We start from the raw sequence: 16,144 nt of genomic DNA, 5'->3' as shown, positions 1-16,144 counted from the left end.
CCCCATTGTCATGAAAGCTGGCGTGGATGAAGCGCCTCCCGCGAGCCAGGTCCTGCACGGGAATGTGTGTCCCCCCCCAGCCCCCTCACAGAGCCGTGAGGTGGAACCGCCCCTGCAGTGTGCAGACAGGGAAACAGAGGCTTGGAGATGAGACGTGGCCTTTCCAGGCCTGGCAGAGACTGAGGCAGAGCCTGACTTCAGAATCTATGCTCTAAGCCCCTCCCCCTTCCATGGGGGCTCGCCTGTCTGGCCTCACAGAGCAGTACTGAGGGGCCCTGGCCTGAGGTGCTCAGCACAGAGTAGGTGCCTGATGAACCAGTTCCCTTCCATTCAGCCACATGCTGAGCACCTGCTGGGAGCCTGGGCTGATGTGCAGCACTGAATCTTTTTTTTTTTTTTTTTTAATATATTTCTTTATTGATTTCAGAGAGGAAGGGAGAAGGAGAGAGAGATAGAAACATCAATGATGAGAGAGAATCATTGATCGGCTGCCTCCTGCACGCCCCCCACTGGGGATCAAGCCCGCAACCCAGGCATGTGCCCTTGACCGGAATTGAACCTGGGACCCCTCAGTCCGCAGGCTGACGCTCTATCCACTGAGCCAAGCCGGCCAGGGCGCAGCACTGAATCTTGACAGCCAGCACTTGTGTGCAGGGTGCCCATGTGTGTCTCTTTGTGTCTGTGTGCATACATGTCTCTGCAGGCATTGCAGGCATGTCTGTGTTTGCCTGTGTGCATCTCTGTGTGTGTATGCATGCCTGTGTATGTCTCAGTGTGCATGCATGTCCATATGTGCATGCATCTGTGTATATATGTGTATGCATGTGTGCCTGTGCATGTCCCTGCGTATGCTTATCTGTGTGCATACATCTGTGTGTGTGCATTCTGCACATGTCTGTGTGCATACATGTCCGTGTGTGCATTTGTGTGTATGTTCATGTCTCTGTGTGCATGTCCAAGTGTATGTGTGCACACACTGTGAGTGTGTGATGTAGGCAACTCCGCAGGCCCCTCCGGCCTGTGAAAGCTAGCGATGAGTTCTGTCTGTGGCCCTGGGAAGCCTCTTGCACTTTGACTCTTCCTCATGCTGTAAACAAGGGTTTGGTAGAACTAAGCCCACTTCCATCTCAGAAATCCCACCTTATAATTCTGGGATGTGCCAGGGTGGGCACCTCACCTACTCTTTCTCACACTGTAGAAATGGCAGCCATGGCCCCAAGCAATTATTTTACAAGTATTATGAAAAAATTTCCAGCCCTGGCCAGTGTGGCTCAGTGAGTGGTGAGCGTCCTGTGCACTGAAGGGTTGTGGGTTCCATTCCTGGTCAAAGGCACATACCTGGGTTGCAGGTTGATCCCAGGCCCCAGCTGGGGCACTTGTGGGAGGCAGCCGATCAATGTGTCTCTCTTACATTTGATCTTTCTCTCTCCTTCTCTCTGCCTCTCTACCCCTCCCTTTCACTCGCTATAAAATTCAATGGAAAAAATATCCAGGCGAGGATTAACATCAACAACAAAAATTTCAGCATACAAACAAGTAGAAAATACCCACGTATTTCTTGTAGGCACGCTCTTATTTTCTTATGTGTTTCTGACATATTTAAAAGGTAATTACTGCCTGGCTGGTGTGGCTCAGTGGTTGAGTGTCAACCTATGAACCTGGAGGTCACTTCATTTCCTGATCAGGCAGGGCACATGCCCGGGTTGCGGGCTTGGTCCCCAATGGGGGGCGTGCAGCTGATCAATAATTCTCTCTCATCATTGATGTTTCTTTCGCTCCCCCTCTCCCTTCCTCTCTGAAATCAATAAAAAAATATATATATGTATAAAAATATGTATAAAAACATATGTATATGTATATATATATATTTTTAAAGGTAATTACAGACATCATGATGTTTTTGCCTTTAAATATTTTGTCATGTGTTTCTCAAAACTATGGCGATTTTCATTCCCAACAGCAATTCTACATTCATACTTCAAACTAACAATGATTCCTTAATGTTCTGTAATCCCACTGCAGTGTTTCCTAATTTCCCCAAACAGTCTTCCTCGGTCAGTTCAAACGAGGATCTAATCAAGATACTGGTCCCGGATTTGATTTTTAGTTCTCATAAATCTCCCTTAATCTGGAAGATTTGCCCCCTTTATTCCAGGGCATTGGCTTTCACCAGCTACTTATTACTAAAAGTTTCAAACACAAAGGTAACTTCCCAGAGCAGTGTAGTAGCGCCCAGATGCCTCTGCTGCTGTATCGTGCCCTTACGCGCTCGCTCAGACAGTTGCTGCATCACTTGAAGATAAGTAACATCAGAACACTCCCCACCCTGGAATATTTCCACACACGTCTCCCAGGAACGCAGTATAAAACCTCAGTGCCCTCAGCATACCTCAGGAGATTCAAAACAGCCTCACAGTGTCATTTGCAGTCCAAGCACCAAACTGGGCCAGTTGTCCATAGCATTATTTTTATGGCTTAACAAAGTACAGTACAATCTAGGACCACAAATATTTTCTTAGTGTGGAATAGTCTCCCCAGTTCCCACCCCTCTCTGCCCCAGTGCCTGCTTGTTTTTAATCTTCTCTGGAGGATATTTTTCCATTGATCTTTAGAGAGAGAGAAACATCGATGTGAGAGAGACGCATCGACTGGTTGCCTCCCACATACATCCTGACCAGGGCCAGGGATGGAACCTGCAACTCAGGTACATGCCCTTGACTGGAAATTGAACCCAAGACTCTTCGGTCCGAGGGCCAACTCTAATCACTGAGCCAAACCGGCCAGGGCCCCACCGACTGCCTGCTTTTGAATGCCTGACAGATTTGGTGCAGCATTTTTGCTGGAACACGTGGCAGCTGTTCTGTCCACGGCGTTGCCTCACCTCGCAGGGAAAGGCAGCTGTGGGGATCGTGTGAGCTTGTGGTTGGCGTCTGTCTATCTCAGGCACTCAGACCGCTCCGTGGGAGAGCTGGGTGTCAGGGTGTCTCCGGGGACGGTTCCTGGAACTTGGTCTGTGAGGAACCTAAACAGCATCGGTGCTGCAGAAGGGAAACTGAGACTCACAGGGTGGGGCCGCTAGCCCAGCCGTGTCAAAGCGCAGCAGGATGAGAGCCCAGGTGTGGAGTCGGGTCCTCTGTCGGCATCTCTCCCGCCTTCTCTGGTCACCTGGGGCCCTGGCCTGCCGCTGCAGGGCTTGCCCCCCGCCTGTGGAAGGTGGGCCGTGGCATGGCCCCTGCCCCTGGCAGGTCAGCTGGGCCGGCAGAGAGCTCAGCCGGGACGTGCCCTCCATTTCCTCAGAGGATGCAGCTGTGAAGGGCAGGCTGGTCGAATGTCTGGAGACTGTGCTCAACAAGGCCCAGGAGCCACCCAAGTCCAAGAAGGTCCAGCACTCCAATGCCAAGAACGCCATCCTCTTCGAGACCATCAGCCTCATCATCCACTACGACAGGTGCCAGGCCGGGGCGGGGGCGAGGGCGGGCCTGGATCCCGGGTCCTAGGGGAGTGGGTCTGGGAATTGTGACCTCAAGATAGGAGGATGGCCGAAACCGGTTTGGCTCGGTGGATAGAGCGTCGGCCCGCGGACTGAAGGGTCCGAGGTTCGATTCCGGGCAAGGGCATGTACCTTGGTTGCGGGCGCATCCCCAGTGGGGGGTGTGCAGGAGGCAGCTGATCGATGTTTCTCTCTCATCGATGTTTCTAGCTCTCTATTCCTCTCCTCTCTCTTCCTCTCTGTAAAAAATTAATAAAATATATTTAAAAAAAAAAAAAAAAGATAGGAGGATGAATGGCACCCTGCTAGGTTGGTGCGGCTCCCTCCCAGGAGGCAGAATTCCTGGCTCTTTATTTGGGCTGTGGCCTAGATGTCCGGGTCACCGGGTCGGCCATGACTGGGCCGGAGGGCAGGAGGGAAGACCTGGGTCCTGAGGATGGTGCGGATGGACCAGCCTTGCCCGAGGCCTCCTCCTCATGTCCCGTGTCTCTCTCTCTCTTGCTGGCAGTGAGCCCAACCTCCTGGTGCGGGCTTGCAACCAGCTGGGCCAGTTCCTACAGCACCGCGAGACCAACCTGCGCTACCTGGCCCTGGAGAGCATGTGCACGCTGGCCAGCTCCGAGTTCTCCCACGAGGCGGTCAAGACCCACATTGACACCGTCATCAATGCCCTCAAGGTGTGACCTTGGAGCCTACCCTGGGCCAGGCTCTCCTCGCCCACCTGGCCCTTGTCTCCTCTGCCTCCTCGGAGAGGCACGGGGCTCGGAGGCCCTTGGGTGGCCACCCTATGTCACATGGAGCCTAGAACACACCACCTGCTCTCTTCCCTCAGACGGAGCGGGACGTCAGCGTGCGACAGCGGGCGGCTGACCTCCTCTACGCCATGTGCGACCGGAGCAACGCCAAGCAGATCGTGTCGGAGATGTTGCGGTACCTGGAGACTGCTGACTACGCCATCCGCGAAGAGATCGTGAGTCCTAGGAGGGCTGGGGGCCTGGACCCCTGGGTCTGAGGGAGGAGGGGCTGGGGGCTTGGACCTCTGGGTCAGAGGGAGGGGGTGCTGGGGGCCTGGATGCCTGTGTCTGAGGGAGGAGGGGCTGGGGGCCTGGACTCCTGTGTCTGAGGGAGGAGGGGCTGGGGGCTTGGACCCCTGGGTCTGAGGGAGGAGGGGCTGGGGGCTTGGACCTCTGGGTCAGAGGGAGGGGGTGCTGGGGGCCTGGATGCCTGTGTCTGAGGGAGGAGGGGCTGGGGGCCTGGACTCCTGTGTCTGAGGGAGGAGGGGCTGGGGGCCTGGATGCCTGTGTCTGAGGGAGGAGGGGCTGGGGGCTTGGACTCCTGGGTCTGAGGGAGGAGGGGCTGGGGCCTTGGCTCCTGTGTCTGAGGGAGGAGGAGCTTGGGGCCTGGACTCCTGTGTCTAAGGGAGGAGGGGCTGGGGGCCTGGACTCCTGGGTCTCCAGATGGGGACAGCTGTGAGCCCAGATCCAGGTGAGTCCACACCATACGCCCCCATGGGCATACGCTCGTGCACACACGCATGCCTGTCCTCCCTCCGCTGGCAGGTCCTGAAGGTGGCCATCCTGGCTGAGAAATACGCAGTGGACTACAGCTGGTACGTGGACACCATCCTCAACCTCATCCGCATCGCAGGCGACTATGTGAGTGAGGAGGTGTGGTACCGCGTGCTGCAGATTGTCACCAACCGTGATGACGTCCAGGGCTATGCTGCCAAGACTGTTTTTGAGGTCAGCACCCCCATCAAGGGGCATCAAGGCAGAGAAAGGACAGCTGGGACTATGGGGCCCACCATCCTGCTTCCTCCTCAGAGCTGCTCTCTGGTCTCCTTGCTTCTCCCAAGGGACAGGGACCTGGCCTTCACTGGCCAACGTGAGGTCAGCCCGGCGTGCAGTCGCCGATCCCCAGGCCTCAGCAGTTGCCCACTCCCTCTGCACCAGAAAAGGGGTCCCATTCTGTCCCGTTTTACTACCTGTGAGCTCAAGCCAGTCACTTCACCACTCTGGCCTCAGTTTCCAACTGTAATCCCACACACGTCATAGAGTCCCAAGGTCAGCCCCACCCGCACAACTGAGTGATCTCCCTGCCTCCAGGCGCTCCAGGCCCCAGCCTGCCACGAGAACATGGTGAAGGTCGGCGGCTACATCCTTGGGGAGTTTGGAAACCTGATTGCCGGGGACCCCCGCTCCAGGTAAGGGGATGAACATACGCACTTCTGAAGGGTCCTGGGTTGGGGGGACCCCAGGAGTCTCAGGGCTAGTGATGATGGGAATCTTGTCAGCCCCTCGCCCAGAACCTTGCTTGCAGGGTGAGGGAGAACCCAGCTCCCAGGAGCCTCTAGGGGAGCATTGCCGCAGCCACTGCCCCGGGGCCCCCTGGGAAGGGTCCCTGCAAGGGAGGCAGCACCTCACTGGGGGTTTGTGGGAGAGGCAGTGGAGCTGGCACCACTGACCCCTGCCCCCCACGCAGCCCCCCAGTACAGTTCTCACTGCTGCACTCGAAGTTCCACCTGTGCAGCGTGGCAACGCGGGCCCTGCTGCTGTCCACCTACATCAAGTTCATCAACCTCTTCCCGGAGACCAAGGCCACCATCCAGGGCGTGCTGCGGGCCGGCTCCCAGCTGCGCAACGCGGACGTGGAGCTGCAGCAGCGCGCAGTCGAGTACCTCACCCTCAGCTCGGTGGCCAGCACGGATGTCCTGGTCAGGGCCCGGTCCCCACCCGTCCCCCCTCTACCCTCTGTGCCTCACCCTCCCTCTCCTCCTGACATGCTCCCGCACTCTTAACACCGCAGGCCACAGTGCTGGAGGAGATGCCGCCCTTCCCCGAGCGCGAGTCGTCCATCCTGGCCAAGCTGAAACGCAAGAAGGGGCCGGGAGCCGCCAGCGCCCTGGATGATGGCCGGAGGGACGCAAGCAGCAATGACATCAATGGGGGTGTGGAGCCCACCCCCAGCACGGTGGTGAGTCCCCCAGGACTGGGCCACGGGGAGGGTCCACCTGGGGTATCGTCTCTTCTCACCTACGTCTCTACTTCCTGCAGTCGACACCCTCACCCTCCGCCGACCTCCTGGGGCTGCGGGCAGCCCCTCCTCCAGCGGCACCCCAGGCTCCCGTGGGTGCAGGCAACCTCCTGGTGGACGTCTCCTCTGATGGCCCAGTGGCCCAGCCCGGCCTGGGGCCCACCCCCGAGGAGGCCTTCCTCAGGTACCATCTGCCTTGGGCTCTGGGCTCCCCGTCTTCTGTCTACTCCCCCCAACTTGTTCCTCCCTCCCTGTCCCTGTGCCTCTGTCCACCTGGCTGCCGCCTCTCCGGCCTACTTCCCTCTCTGGCCACTCTGGGCTCGGCTGCCCCTGGCCACCCTTTGTTGTCCTTTCCCATCACCGTGTCTCAGCCTGCTCTTCCTTCTCTCCTTCCCTCCTCCTTCTTTCTCTTTGGCCCTTTTGCTGCCTGTCTGGGATTGGCTGCCTGCCACGCCTGTCTTCTCTGTCTGCTCTGGGATTGGATGGCCCAGCGAGCTGGAGCCGCCTGCTCCTGAGAGCCCCATGGCTTTGCTGGCTGACCCAGCTCCAGCTGCTGAGTAAGGGGTGGCCTCGGGGTTGGTGGGCAGACTGTGTCCCTAGGGAGGGTTAGGGGACTGGGAGCTCTCATCAAGGCTTCCTGTTGAACTAACTGTAGAGTCAAGGTCTTGGAAGGGAGTGAAAATAGGGTCCTCTGATGTGGGGAGGTGGGGAGCAGCACATGCAGGGTCCTCTTCCCATGAGAGGCAATCACCAGACTGATGTGGGGGTTCTTTGTGGTTCTCTGGGGAATCTGGGTATATGGATTGTGGGTTCTGCCCTTTCAGGGCCTGTTGTCTCCTTCCATGAGCTAGTTCCAGGCCTTTACCTCTATCAGCACCTCCCTCCTCCAGCCCCTCCCATCTCACTCCTTTCCCTGCAGCCCAGGTCCTGAGGACATCGGGTCGCCCATCCCAGAGGCTGATGAACTGCTGAATAAGTGAGTCTGGGAGAGATCAGGAGGGAAGTGAGGACAGGCGGGGATCACGAAGCAGAGCCCAGACAAGCACCCTCCCATCCTGAGCTCCCCCCTCCCCGCTCCCCCAGGTTCGTATGTAAGAACAACGGGGTCCTGTTTGAGAACCAGCTGCTGCAGATTGGAGTCAAGTCAGAGTTCCGGCAGAACTTGGGTATGTGCGGGGTGGGGGTGGGGGGATGCTGTGAGGATGGGGATTCGGGGAGACCTTGCTCGGGTGTGGAGTAGGGACTGATGGAGGCCCGCTTATCCCCATTGCTACAGGCCGCATGTATCTCTTCTATGGCAACAAGACCTCAGTACAGTTCCAGAGCTTCACGCCCACTGTCGTCCACCCTGGGGACCTCCAGACTCATATCCTCTCGGCCTGGCCCAGCCCCCTGGCTCCAGGCCACCCTCCGGGTCTGCCTTCCTGGGATGAGATGGACCCAGGTCGAGACCCGTCTTCAGCCCTCTTGCTTGAGAGCCTGAGCACTTGTTAATTCTGAGATTTAGTGTCATCTGTAGGAGGGGTGGTCCTTTCCCCCCGGACAGGAGGTGACAGTGAAGTGATGTGATAGGTGTGAGGAGGCGGTACTTTAGGGGCCGCTGCTGCCCCAGGCCCCTTTGGCCCTGTCTGGCCCCTTCCAGACCTTGTTCTGACTCTGTCCGCTGTCCGGCTCCGCACCCAGGATTCTAGTGCCTCCTGAGCTCAAGGGCCAGCCTGGGGTCCCGGTGCCAACCAGAGCCCCTCCTGTGAGACCTGGGCCTGTCGCTCTGCCTCTGTGTAGACCCTTCGCTTCCTCCTCATGGGGTTGTTTTGCGCATCCGCGTGGTTGGAAAACTCTGGAAGGATGAAAGGAAGTGCTTGAGCAGCCAGTCCCTTCTCCCCTCTGTGGTCCATTCCCAGCCCTGTGAAACTATAGGGGTTAGACCCCCAAGCTCTGAGGATCTTTTTATTTTCAGTTCTTTGCTTCACCCATCACCATTTCCAGAGGCCTCTTGAACACTCAGCTCTGTGCTGGGCATGGGTGGGGCGGGGGTGAGAGATGCAGAAGGCCCAGCCCTTGCCCTGGGTCGCTGGCATGAAGAGAGGTGGTGATAGCACTGACTGCAGGTCCCGTGTGCCAGCCACTGACAAGTGCTTGTACTGGATTATATCACTGAGCGCTGAGGACACAACGTCCAATTCGCAGATGCAGCTGAGAGAGGCCAAGCAGTGCACATAGTCACTGAGGTGGTAGGAGCTGGGATTCCAACCAGAGGGGCTCTTGCCTGCGGGGAGGCGGGGGGCGCTGAGCCAGATGTGAAAGGCGATGTAGCATCGGAGGAATCCGGGCGCCAGGGCCCAGGAGCCACCTCCAGTTTCTGGCTTCCTTGACCGCGGTGGGCACAGCTGGCCGTGCAGACCAAGCGTGTGGCCGCGCAGGTGGACGGTGGGGCGCAGGTGCAGCAGGTGCTCAACATCGAGTGTCTGAGGGACTTCCTGACGCCCCCGCTCCTGTCAGTGCGCTTCCGGTGAGTCCGGCGGTGGTGCTGGGTGGGCGGGGCCTGCTGGGTGAGGGGCGTGGTCTGACGGCGCCCTCTCTCTAACGCCAGGTATGGGGGAGCCGCTCAGTCCCTCACCCTGAAGCTCCCCGTGACCATCAACAAGTTCTTCCAGCCAACAGAGATGGCGGCGCAGGACTTCTTCCAGCGCTGGAAGCAGCTGAGCCTGTGAGTAGCGCCGGGCACAGCCTCACTTCAGGGCGGGAGGGCGGGCGGCGGCCAGGTCCCTGACTGGAACCTTTCCGGCCCAGCCCCCAACAGGAGGCGCAGAAAATCTTCAAAGCCACCCACCCCATGGACGCTGAAGTCACGAAAGCCAAGGTGAGGGACAGGGAGACTCACGAGGGAGCCCCAAGCCAACATCCCAGCCCAGCCTCTCCCTAACTCTGGGATTTGGGGACCCGTGGCTGGTCACATTCTCCGAGCCTCAGTTTTCCCATCTGTAAAATGCGGCCAATTCCCACTCCCGGTGGTTTTGGGAACTGGTAGGCCACTCTGGGAGCTAACAGATCTGGCACCTCTGACGGCTGCCACCCTTCCTCCCCAGCTCCTGGGGTTTGGCTCCGCTCTCCTGGACAACGTGGACCCCAACCCTGAGAACTTCGTGGGGGCTGGGATCATCCAGACTAAAGCCCTGCAGGTGGGCTGTCTGCTCCGGCTGGAGCCCAATGCCCAGGCTCAGGTAAGTGGTGGTCTGGGAGGCCCACCTGAAACAGATGCGTGCCACCCCGCCCCCACCCCCCCCCCCCCCCCCCCAGTCCTCTGGCTCATCTTTCACTCCCCTTCCCTCCCTCCCTGGTTTTTGTCTCTATATATCCTTTCCACCTTTCTTGGTCTCTTTTTATTTTTCATTCTTTGCCTGTTCCCATCATTTTTATTCCTACTTCTGTCCCTTCTATCACCTTCCTGACCCCTTTCTCCTTTTTCTCTCTTCTAATCTTCTATCTCCCCTGGACCCTCCCACCCCTGGGCTCCCTGTCCTCTCACCTGGCCTGCCCTATCCCTCTGCCTCCTCCCTGAGTCCCTTCCCCTCTTCTTCCCCCCAGATGTACCGGCTGACCCTGCGCACCAGCAAGGAGCCTGTCTCCCGTCACCTGTGTGAGCTGCTGGCCCAGCAGTTCTGAGCCCTGGACCCTGCCCCCGGAAATGTGGCCGGCGCCAGGAAGCCCCTAGGACTGAGGGAGTTTTGGTGGATTGGAGCAGTGAGGGGACCTCCGCTGGTGACAGGAAGACCCCAGGGTAGGGGGGTGCCTGGGACTTTCCTCCGGCCTTTTGTATTTTTATTTTTGTTCATCTGCTGCTGTTTACATTCTGGGGGGTAGGGGGAGCCCCCTCCCTCCCTTCCCCCCCCAAGCACAGAGGGGAGAGGGGCCAGGGAAGCAGGCGCCTCCTCCCCTCCCACCCACCCTGTTGTGGCCCCTCCTGCCCCCTCCCCGTCCAGGGGCTGTGTATTATTGTGATCCAATAAACAGAGAGACGCTAACAGCCCCAGGTTCCTGTCTGTCGCTCACGCCCAGTGGTCAGAGGAGCGGGGTGAGGGCATGCAGAGTGCGGGTGGCCAGGCCCCGCAGCCCATGGCAGGGACTCTGAGCAGACAGCAGCAGCAGCAGCCGCCGTGGCCCCAGCTGTAGGGCCACCAGACGCCATCCTGTGCCTGGCTCCTCGGTCCCTGATACCAGGTAGCAGGCTCTCGGCACTTGAGCCTGCTGGGTTGTGTCCTCCGCCTTCTCCTCCTGCTGCCCGGGTTCTGGAGAGAGGACAGGAAGGGCTGAAGTGACCAGTGGGGTGCGGACCACTAAGATGCCACCTGCGGGGGCCATGCCCCATCCTGGGCCTGAGTTTGACTCCTCACGGAAAGGGCCTCAGCTCCATCCGGTTGTCAGTGACCTGTAGGCTACAGGCTCTCACTCAGCTGCCCCTCTTCCCGCCCAGCCTCGGCCCCCCTCTTTCCTGGGATGCCACGTGCAGCCCCAGCAATTCACTCAGAAACACAAGTGGCGAACACGCAGGTGATATTTACCAAGTGTCAGGCATTCAGCTCCAGGTACGCCTGTGTGTGGGGGGGGACCCCAGGAACCCCACCCCACTGTGGGAAGCTGGTGGGAAGGGTGGAGTCAACAGCTAGGAGGGAGCAGTCCTCAGCCTCTCCCAGGTGCTGCTCTTTACCATTTGCTACATTTATCAGGCTCTTCACTGCTGGGGTAGGTCACCCTAGGTCCTTTCCTCTGTCTCTCTAGCGCAGGGGTGGGCAAACTTTTTGACTCAAGGGCCACAATGGGTTCTTAAACTGGACCGGAGGGCCGGAACAAAAGCATGGATGGAGCGTTTGTGTGAACTAATATAAATTCAAAGTAAAGGAGCGGAGGGGAGAGCAAGAGAACCGCGGGCCGGATATAACAGCCGAACGGGCCGGATCCGGCCCGCGGGCCGTAGTTTGCCCACGGCTGCTCTAGCGCCTCTTGGGTTCTAGGACTTTACCTAATCCACCTGGGCTTTGTGGTACCCCCTCCCCCGACTATCGGGAAAGCCTGTACTTAGAGCAGTAGAGCGGAGTGAGACTTATGGCTCTGCTGCTTATTAGCTGAGCCTCAGTGTCCTCATCTGTAATATGGGAATGATTATACAGCAGGAGGTAACCCTCACCTCTGAGGATGAAGTGAGTCGCTGCATATAAAGCATTTGGCAACAGATTAACTGTTAAGATTACCCAGGAGATTCTGTCACCTCCAGGCTGGGACCTCCCTGCCCCTCCTTTCCATCCGTGGATGCCCAGGCCTTAACCATGCCCAATACTGGCTGAGTCCTACCAGTCCTCCCCCACCCCCACTCCCTCCTGTGTGACCTGGGACTCAGTGCCCCAGTCTGTGCAAAGGGGGAGCTGTGCCCATCGCTGACCTGGTGGGAAGTGCATGGCGGTGACTAGGGTGTAGAAGGAACGGAGGAGGCACCGACGCTGCTCAGGGGAAGGATCTGAAAGGAGAAAAACCGGTGACAGCCCCTTCAGAGCCCAGAGCCCAGGGCACTCCCGGCCGCCCCCCCTCCTCAGTCACCTTTATCCCCTGAAGGCTCCACGGTGAAGAGGCAGCGCTTCAGCTCCAAATGGAGGAGCAGCAGCCTGTGGGAAAGGGCGTGTCATGACCAGGGAAGAAAGAATGAGGACCCCAACCCACCCTCCCCTCCATCCGAGCCCTACCCGAGGATGTCCGTGTGCAGGGGGAAGCCAGCGGGCAGAGCTCGGGGTCCCAGCGGCAGGCAGGCCCGCAGGGAGTCCAGCGTCGGCTGCCACCAGCGGTCCAGAAGCTGCAAGGGGCGTCAACGAGCGGCGGCCGCGGGGAGGTCAGGGAAGTTCAGGGGAACGCGGCGTGGCCACGGAGGAGGGTAGGGGCTCACAAGGGCAGAAGGCAAGGGGGCCGAGGATGGGGCGAGGCCTGGACGCATGGCGAAGGAGCGAAAGAGGAGCCAAGCCGGGGTGAGGGTGGTGGGAGCACAGCCCGAAAGGGGCGGGGCCTGTGCGGGGGCGGGGCTGCCCAGGGGCGGCACAGAGGAGAGAGCACTTCGGCGGCAAGAGTGGTGGGAGGAGGGCCGGGAAACGCGGGTGGAGGGTGTAATGGGAGAAAGCGGGACGTGGCCCGAATTCACCTGTGGATCCAGCTGGCTGAGGGGAGGGCGCGGCCCGCAGAGCAGACACAGCTCCAAGCCCGGCAGCAGCGTAAGGGTCAGAAGGCGGTGCGGGACCTGAAGCAGGGGCGCGGGGTGAGCCACGGGCCAGAGCTCCGTGCAAGCCCTTCCTCCTCGCGACTCCGCCTCTAGGTCTCACCCCTTCGTGCACTGGTGTCCCAGGCCCCCACCTTCCCTCTGCCGGGCCCACCCACTCACCGTGGGACTCCCGTGCGGCAGGTACACCGGGTAGTCCCGTGCGGCCTGGGGCGGCAGGGATCCCACCAGCCAGGGTAGTAGCACGGCCTCCGGCGTCCCCAGCCGCCACCAGCTTTCTGTTGCTGTCACCACCCGGCCCGACACGAGGAGGCTGGCGAAGGCTGTGCCCGCAGCCTCCGCGAACCCAGAGAGGGCTTCCTGGGTGAGGAGACACGAATAGGGGCACAGTGACTTCCCAGGTGGGCGAGGAGTGGGAACAGCCCGGCATACAATTCCCAGTTTGCCTTGTGCCCATGCTCAAGTGTCTCACCCTCCCTCGGCCTGGGCTGCAGTTACAATCCCCAAGTCACACCGTGAAGTGAAACAGGTAAGGCATGTACTGCCCTGCCAGCATGAGCTGAAGCCAACAATTACAGCAGCAGCTATGGTTTACTGAGCCCTACTGTGTGCCAAATAAGTACAATCAACCACCTTCAGGCTCCTGGAGGTGGCCATACCTGGTGAATCCACAAGAGCAGTATTTTTAAGATAGATACAGAGGCAGTAAAGCATCAAACAGACTGTCAAATTACAGCGGGAAGGTTAGGGAGAGGTGGGGGAAATAAGAGATCAACTGAAGGACTTATATGCATGCATATAAGAGTAACCAACGGATGCAAAACATTGGGGGGTGAGGGCATGTATGGGAGTGAGGTGGGGGGGCAATGGTAAGATATGTACACATATAATACCTTAATAATAAAAAAAAAAAGAGCAGTATTTTTAAAAGGGTAAATAGAGATTCCCCAGACAGAAGGAACAGCATATGCTAAGGCAGGGAAGCTGAGAAAGTGTTGAGATTTGTGGGACCCCTAGGCAATTGGGCAAGGGGCTGGGACTTTGTCCTGGGGAAGGAGGCTATGGAAGCCATGCAAGGGCTGTTCTAAGGGGAGGGGCTGGGTCAGCTCTGGGTGTAACAAGATCCTTCTGGGGCCAAGTGGGAGTTGGACTGGAAGTCCTGAGGATGGGAAGAGGTGGAGGCAGTGGTCCAGGGGTAAGAGGATGAGGACTGAGACGGGGCCATAAAGACAGGTTTAAGAGTTCCCAAGGCTTCCCCAATACCTGAAAGAGGGATTCCTCTGGAGGAACCACACAGTCCACACACTGGGTCAGGTCTCCAATGAGCTCTGAGTCCCCCAGGAAGCTGTCAATGAGGCGGTAACAGGCCTAGCGGAGGGAGAAGGGAGGCACCTAGATCTGCTGCCTCCCCCTCAAAAAAGTGGCCCTTCTGGGTGGGCCTAGCTTAGGGTCAGAAAACTGAGCTGCCCCAAGAATCCATGGGGCAGGCTGCCCCAGGGGCTGCTGGGCACTGTAGTTCCCAAATATCAGTAGCCTCACCCTCAACTCCTTCTTCAGTCTTTCTACATTGCTGATGTTGGTCAGTTCTTCAAGTCCCACAAGAAGAACCTAGAAGAACCATATAAGAGAATAGGGGCCCGGGACATCTTAGAAGAAAGCAGGGGCTGGGACTCAGACTGAGGAAGAAGGGGGCTGGGGATCTGGACTCATGAGTCTGAGGGAGGAGGGACTGGGAGCCAGGATTCCTAGGTTTTGGAGGAGAAAGGTGTCGGGGGCTGGACTGCTGGGTCTGAGGGAGAAGGATGCTGAGAGTTCAGACTCCTTGGTTTGCAAAAGAGGCCTGGGGAGTCTCACCATAGCCCCAAACACCATCTGGAGCAGTCTCTCTAGTCTCAGCTCCGAGGTGCCCTCCTCAGATGACAGAACAATGAGCGTGATGCTGTGAGAAAGGAAGGTGAGAAGGAAGAATGAGGCCAGGGAACAGGGCAGTGAGGATAGTAGTTTGCCCTTGATCCTGGCTGCTAGCTACATCCTCCTCCAGCATAACCCGCTTCTCATACAGAGAAACTCAGAGATCAGAGAGGGTAACAGCTGGCCTTGGAGGGCTGGAAGGCCTTGAGGTCATCTTCAACAGGGCCCAGTCCCTGCTGCAAGCTACCACTTGGAGACCTGTCATGGAAGCTTTTCCACACCACGGTGGTGTCCTCGGTCCTCGCAGAGCTCAGCTGCACCTCGAGATTCTGCCCAAACATGTGGACTCCATTGAGGGAGCCGATGACAGAGAACGGGAGCTGTGGAAAGGTTGAGGACATTAGACAGGGGCCCCCAATCCCCTCCCCTTTCTAAATCCCCTGGCACCTCCTGGTCAGGGAAACAGAGTTTTTGGTCTATTGCACCCTTTAGACCTCTAAACTCAACTCTGAAACGTCCCCAGCCCCTGCTCCCTTGAAGACCAAGTCCAAGCTCCTAACCCCCTTCAATTTCGGAGATCCAGACGTCCAGAGCCCCACCTGCTGGCGGGCGGGAGCACCGCCGCGGCTGCTTCTGCAGAACAGAGGGACTCCGCTGGAAGCCGCGAGGCACAGCAGATGTACCGTGCCCTCCGTCCCCTCCTCTCCCATTTGGAACCCACCCCAATCCCTTGGTGAAAACGGTCAGTGCCAGTCTTGGAGAATGACCGTAGTCACGCTAAATCTGGCTGCCATCCGAAACCGCCAGAGGGCGAGATGGGGAGCTGATTGGAAGAATCCAACTCAAACCTCTCCTCTAACCCTATTCCAGCATCTCCCGGAAACCAGGTTAGGGTCGCTTCCTCCCCGACCGGAAGTCACCGTGCCCTGAACAAAGATGGCGGATTATTGATTGTACGTACAAGAAAAGCTTCGGAGTCTGTCCCCGAAGTGGTTTCGATTCTTGGCTGCTGAGCGCGCGGGGGAGGGGGGGGAGGGAGAGAGGAGAGGGCTGAGACACCAACACCAAAATTTGGTCACGGGTAAAGGAGGGAGTGGGTACCGAGAAGACCCCCCTGGACCAAGTAGGTTGGGGGCGCCCGGCTTAAGGTCACGATTCGGTCCGGAGTAAGGAGCTCACTTTGGGGCTCCGGAAAAGGTGAGAGAAACCATAAGCACAGGAATTTCAGGCAGCTCCTGGGTAAGATACCAAAACTAGGGAATATCTTGTTTTTGTTATAATGTGTGTTTTCTTATTGTCTGTCCAACTCTGTCGCTTCACACGACTTATCCTCTTCCGGTTCAGCCTGGCCTCCCCGGTTCTGATCCCTGGTCAGGTAACTTCCTTCTCTGCTGCCTCCTTCCCAGCTCGCTGGGACCCGACCTCACATTTTGTTGTTGTGAATCCTCACCCCAGGA

The 16,144-nt window shown here is 58.2% G+C and overlaps 2 protein-coding genes across 3 annotated transcripts in view; one reads left to right on the top strand and one right to left on the bottom strand.

The window, feature by feature from the left end:
* AP2A1 (adaptor related protein complex 2 subunit alpha 1) overlaps positions 1 to 10,547 on the top strand; it is a 31,460-nt gene extending 20,913 nt beyond the window's left edge. The window contains exons 8-24 of one of the 2 annotated variants that reach the window (XM_080643384.1): positions 3,298 to 3,448; positions 3,999 to 4,167; positions 4,323 to 4,460; positions 5,050 to 5,232; positions 5,596 to 5,693; positions 5,972 to 6,203; positions 6,296 to 6,463; positions 6,544 to 6,707; positions 7,015 to 7,080; positions 7,443 to 7,499; positions 7,607 to 7,689; positions 7,800 to 7,890; positions 8,910 to 9,032; positions 9,114 to 9,230; positions 9,314 to 9,383; positions 9,610 to 9,744; positions 10,109 to 10,547. In XM_080643384.1, coding sequence (XP_080499510.1) covers positions 3,298 to 3,448; positions 3,999 to 4,167; positions 4,323 to 4,460; positions 5,050 to 5,232; positions 5,596 to 5,693; positions 5,972 to 6,203; positions 6,296 to 6,463; positions 6,544 to 6,707; positions 7,015 to 7,080; positions 7,443 to 7,499; positions 7,607 to 7,689; positions 7,800 to 7,890; positions 8,910 to 9,032; positions 9,114 to 9,230; positions 9,314 to 9,383; positions 9,610 to 9,744; positions 10,109 to 10,186 — 2,123 coding nt within the window. In that variant the 3' untranslated portion in view covers positions 10,187 to 10,547. The remainder of the gene's footprint in view (positions 1 to 3,297; positions 3,449 to 3,998; positions 4,168 to 4,322; positions 4,461 to 5,049; positions 5,233 to 5,595; positions 5,694 to 5,971; positions 6,204 to 6,295; positions 6,464 to 6,543; positions 6,708 to 7,014; positions 7,081 to 7,442; positions 7,500 to 7,606; positions 7,690 to 7,799; positions 7,891 to 8,909; positions 9,033 to 9,113; positions 9,231 to 9,313; positions 9,384 to 9,609; positions 9,745 to 10,108) is intronic. The other variant, XM_080643385.1, reaches the window with a different exon arrangement.
* On the bottom strand, positions 10,305 to 15,605 carry FUZ (fuzzy planar cell polarity protein). The gene is made up of 11 exons (XM_080643386.1): positions 15,287 to 15,605; positions 14,946 to 15,067; positions 14,631 to 14,715; positions 14,316 to 14,384; positions 14,040 to 14,144; positions 12,939 to 13,136; positions 12,702 to 12,797; positions 12,256 to 12,362; positions 12,113 to 12,177; positions 11,958 to 12,032; positions 10,305 to 10,809 (listed from the first exon to the last, which is right to left on the bottom strand). Exons 1-11 carry the CDS (start codon positions 15,395 to 15,397, stop codon positions 10,583 to 10,585), a joined length of 1,260 nt encoding a protein of 419 aa, XP_080499512.1. The 5' UTR covers positions 15,398 to 15,605; the 3' UTR covers positions 10,305 to 10,582.
* Between the last annotated feature and the right edge of the window lie 539 nt (positions 15,606 to 16,144).

The sequence above is a fragment of the Plecotus auritus genome (assembly GCF_963455305.1).
Source record: "Plecotus auritus genome assembly, chromosome: 10".
NCBI lineage: Eukaryota > Metazoa > Chordata > Mammalia > Chiroptera > Vespertilionidae > Plecotus > Plecotus auritus.
Note: the sequence above shows the minus strand (reverse complement) of the source record. Positions and strands in the feature narration are given on the sequence as shown.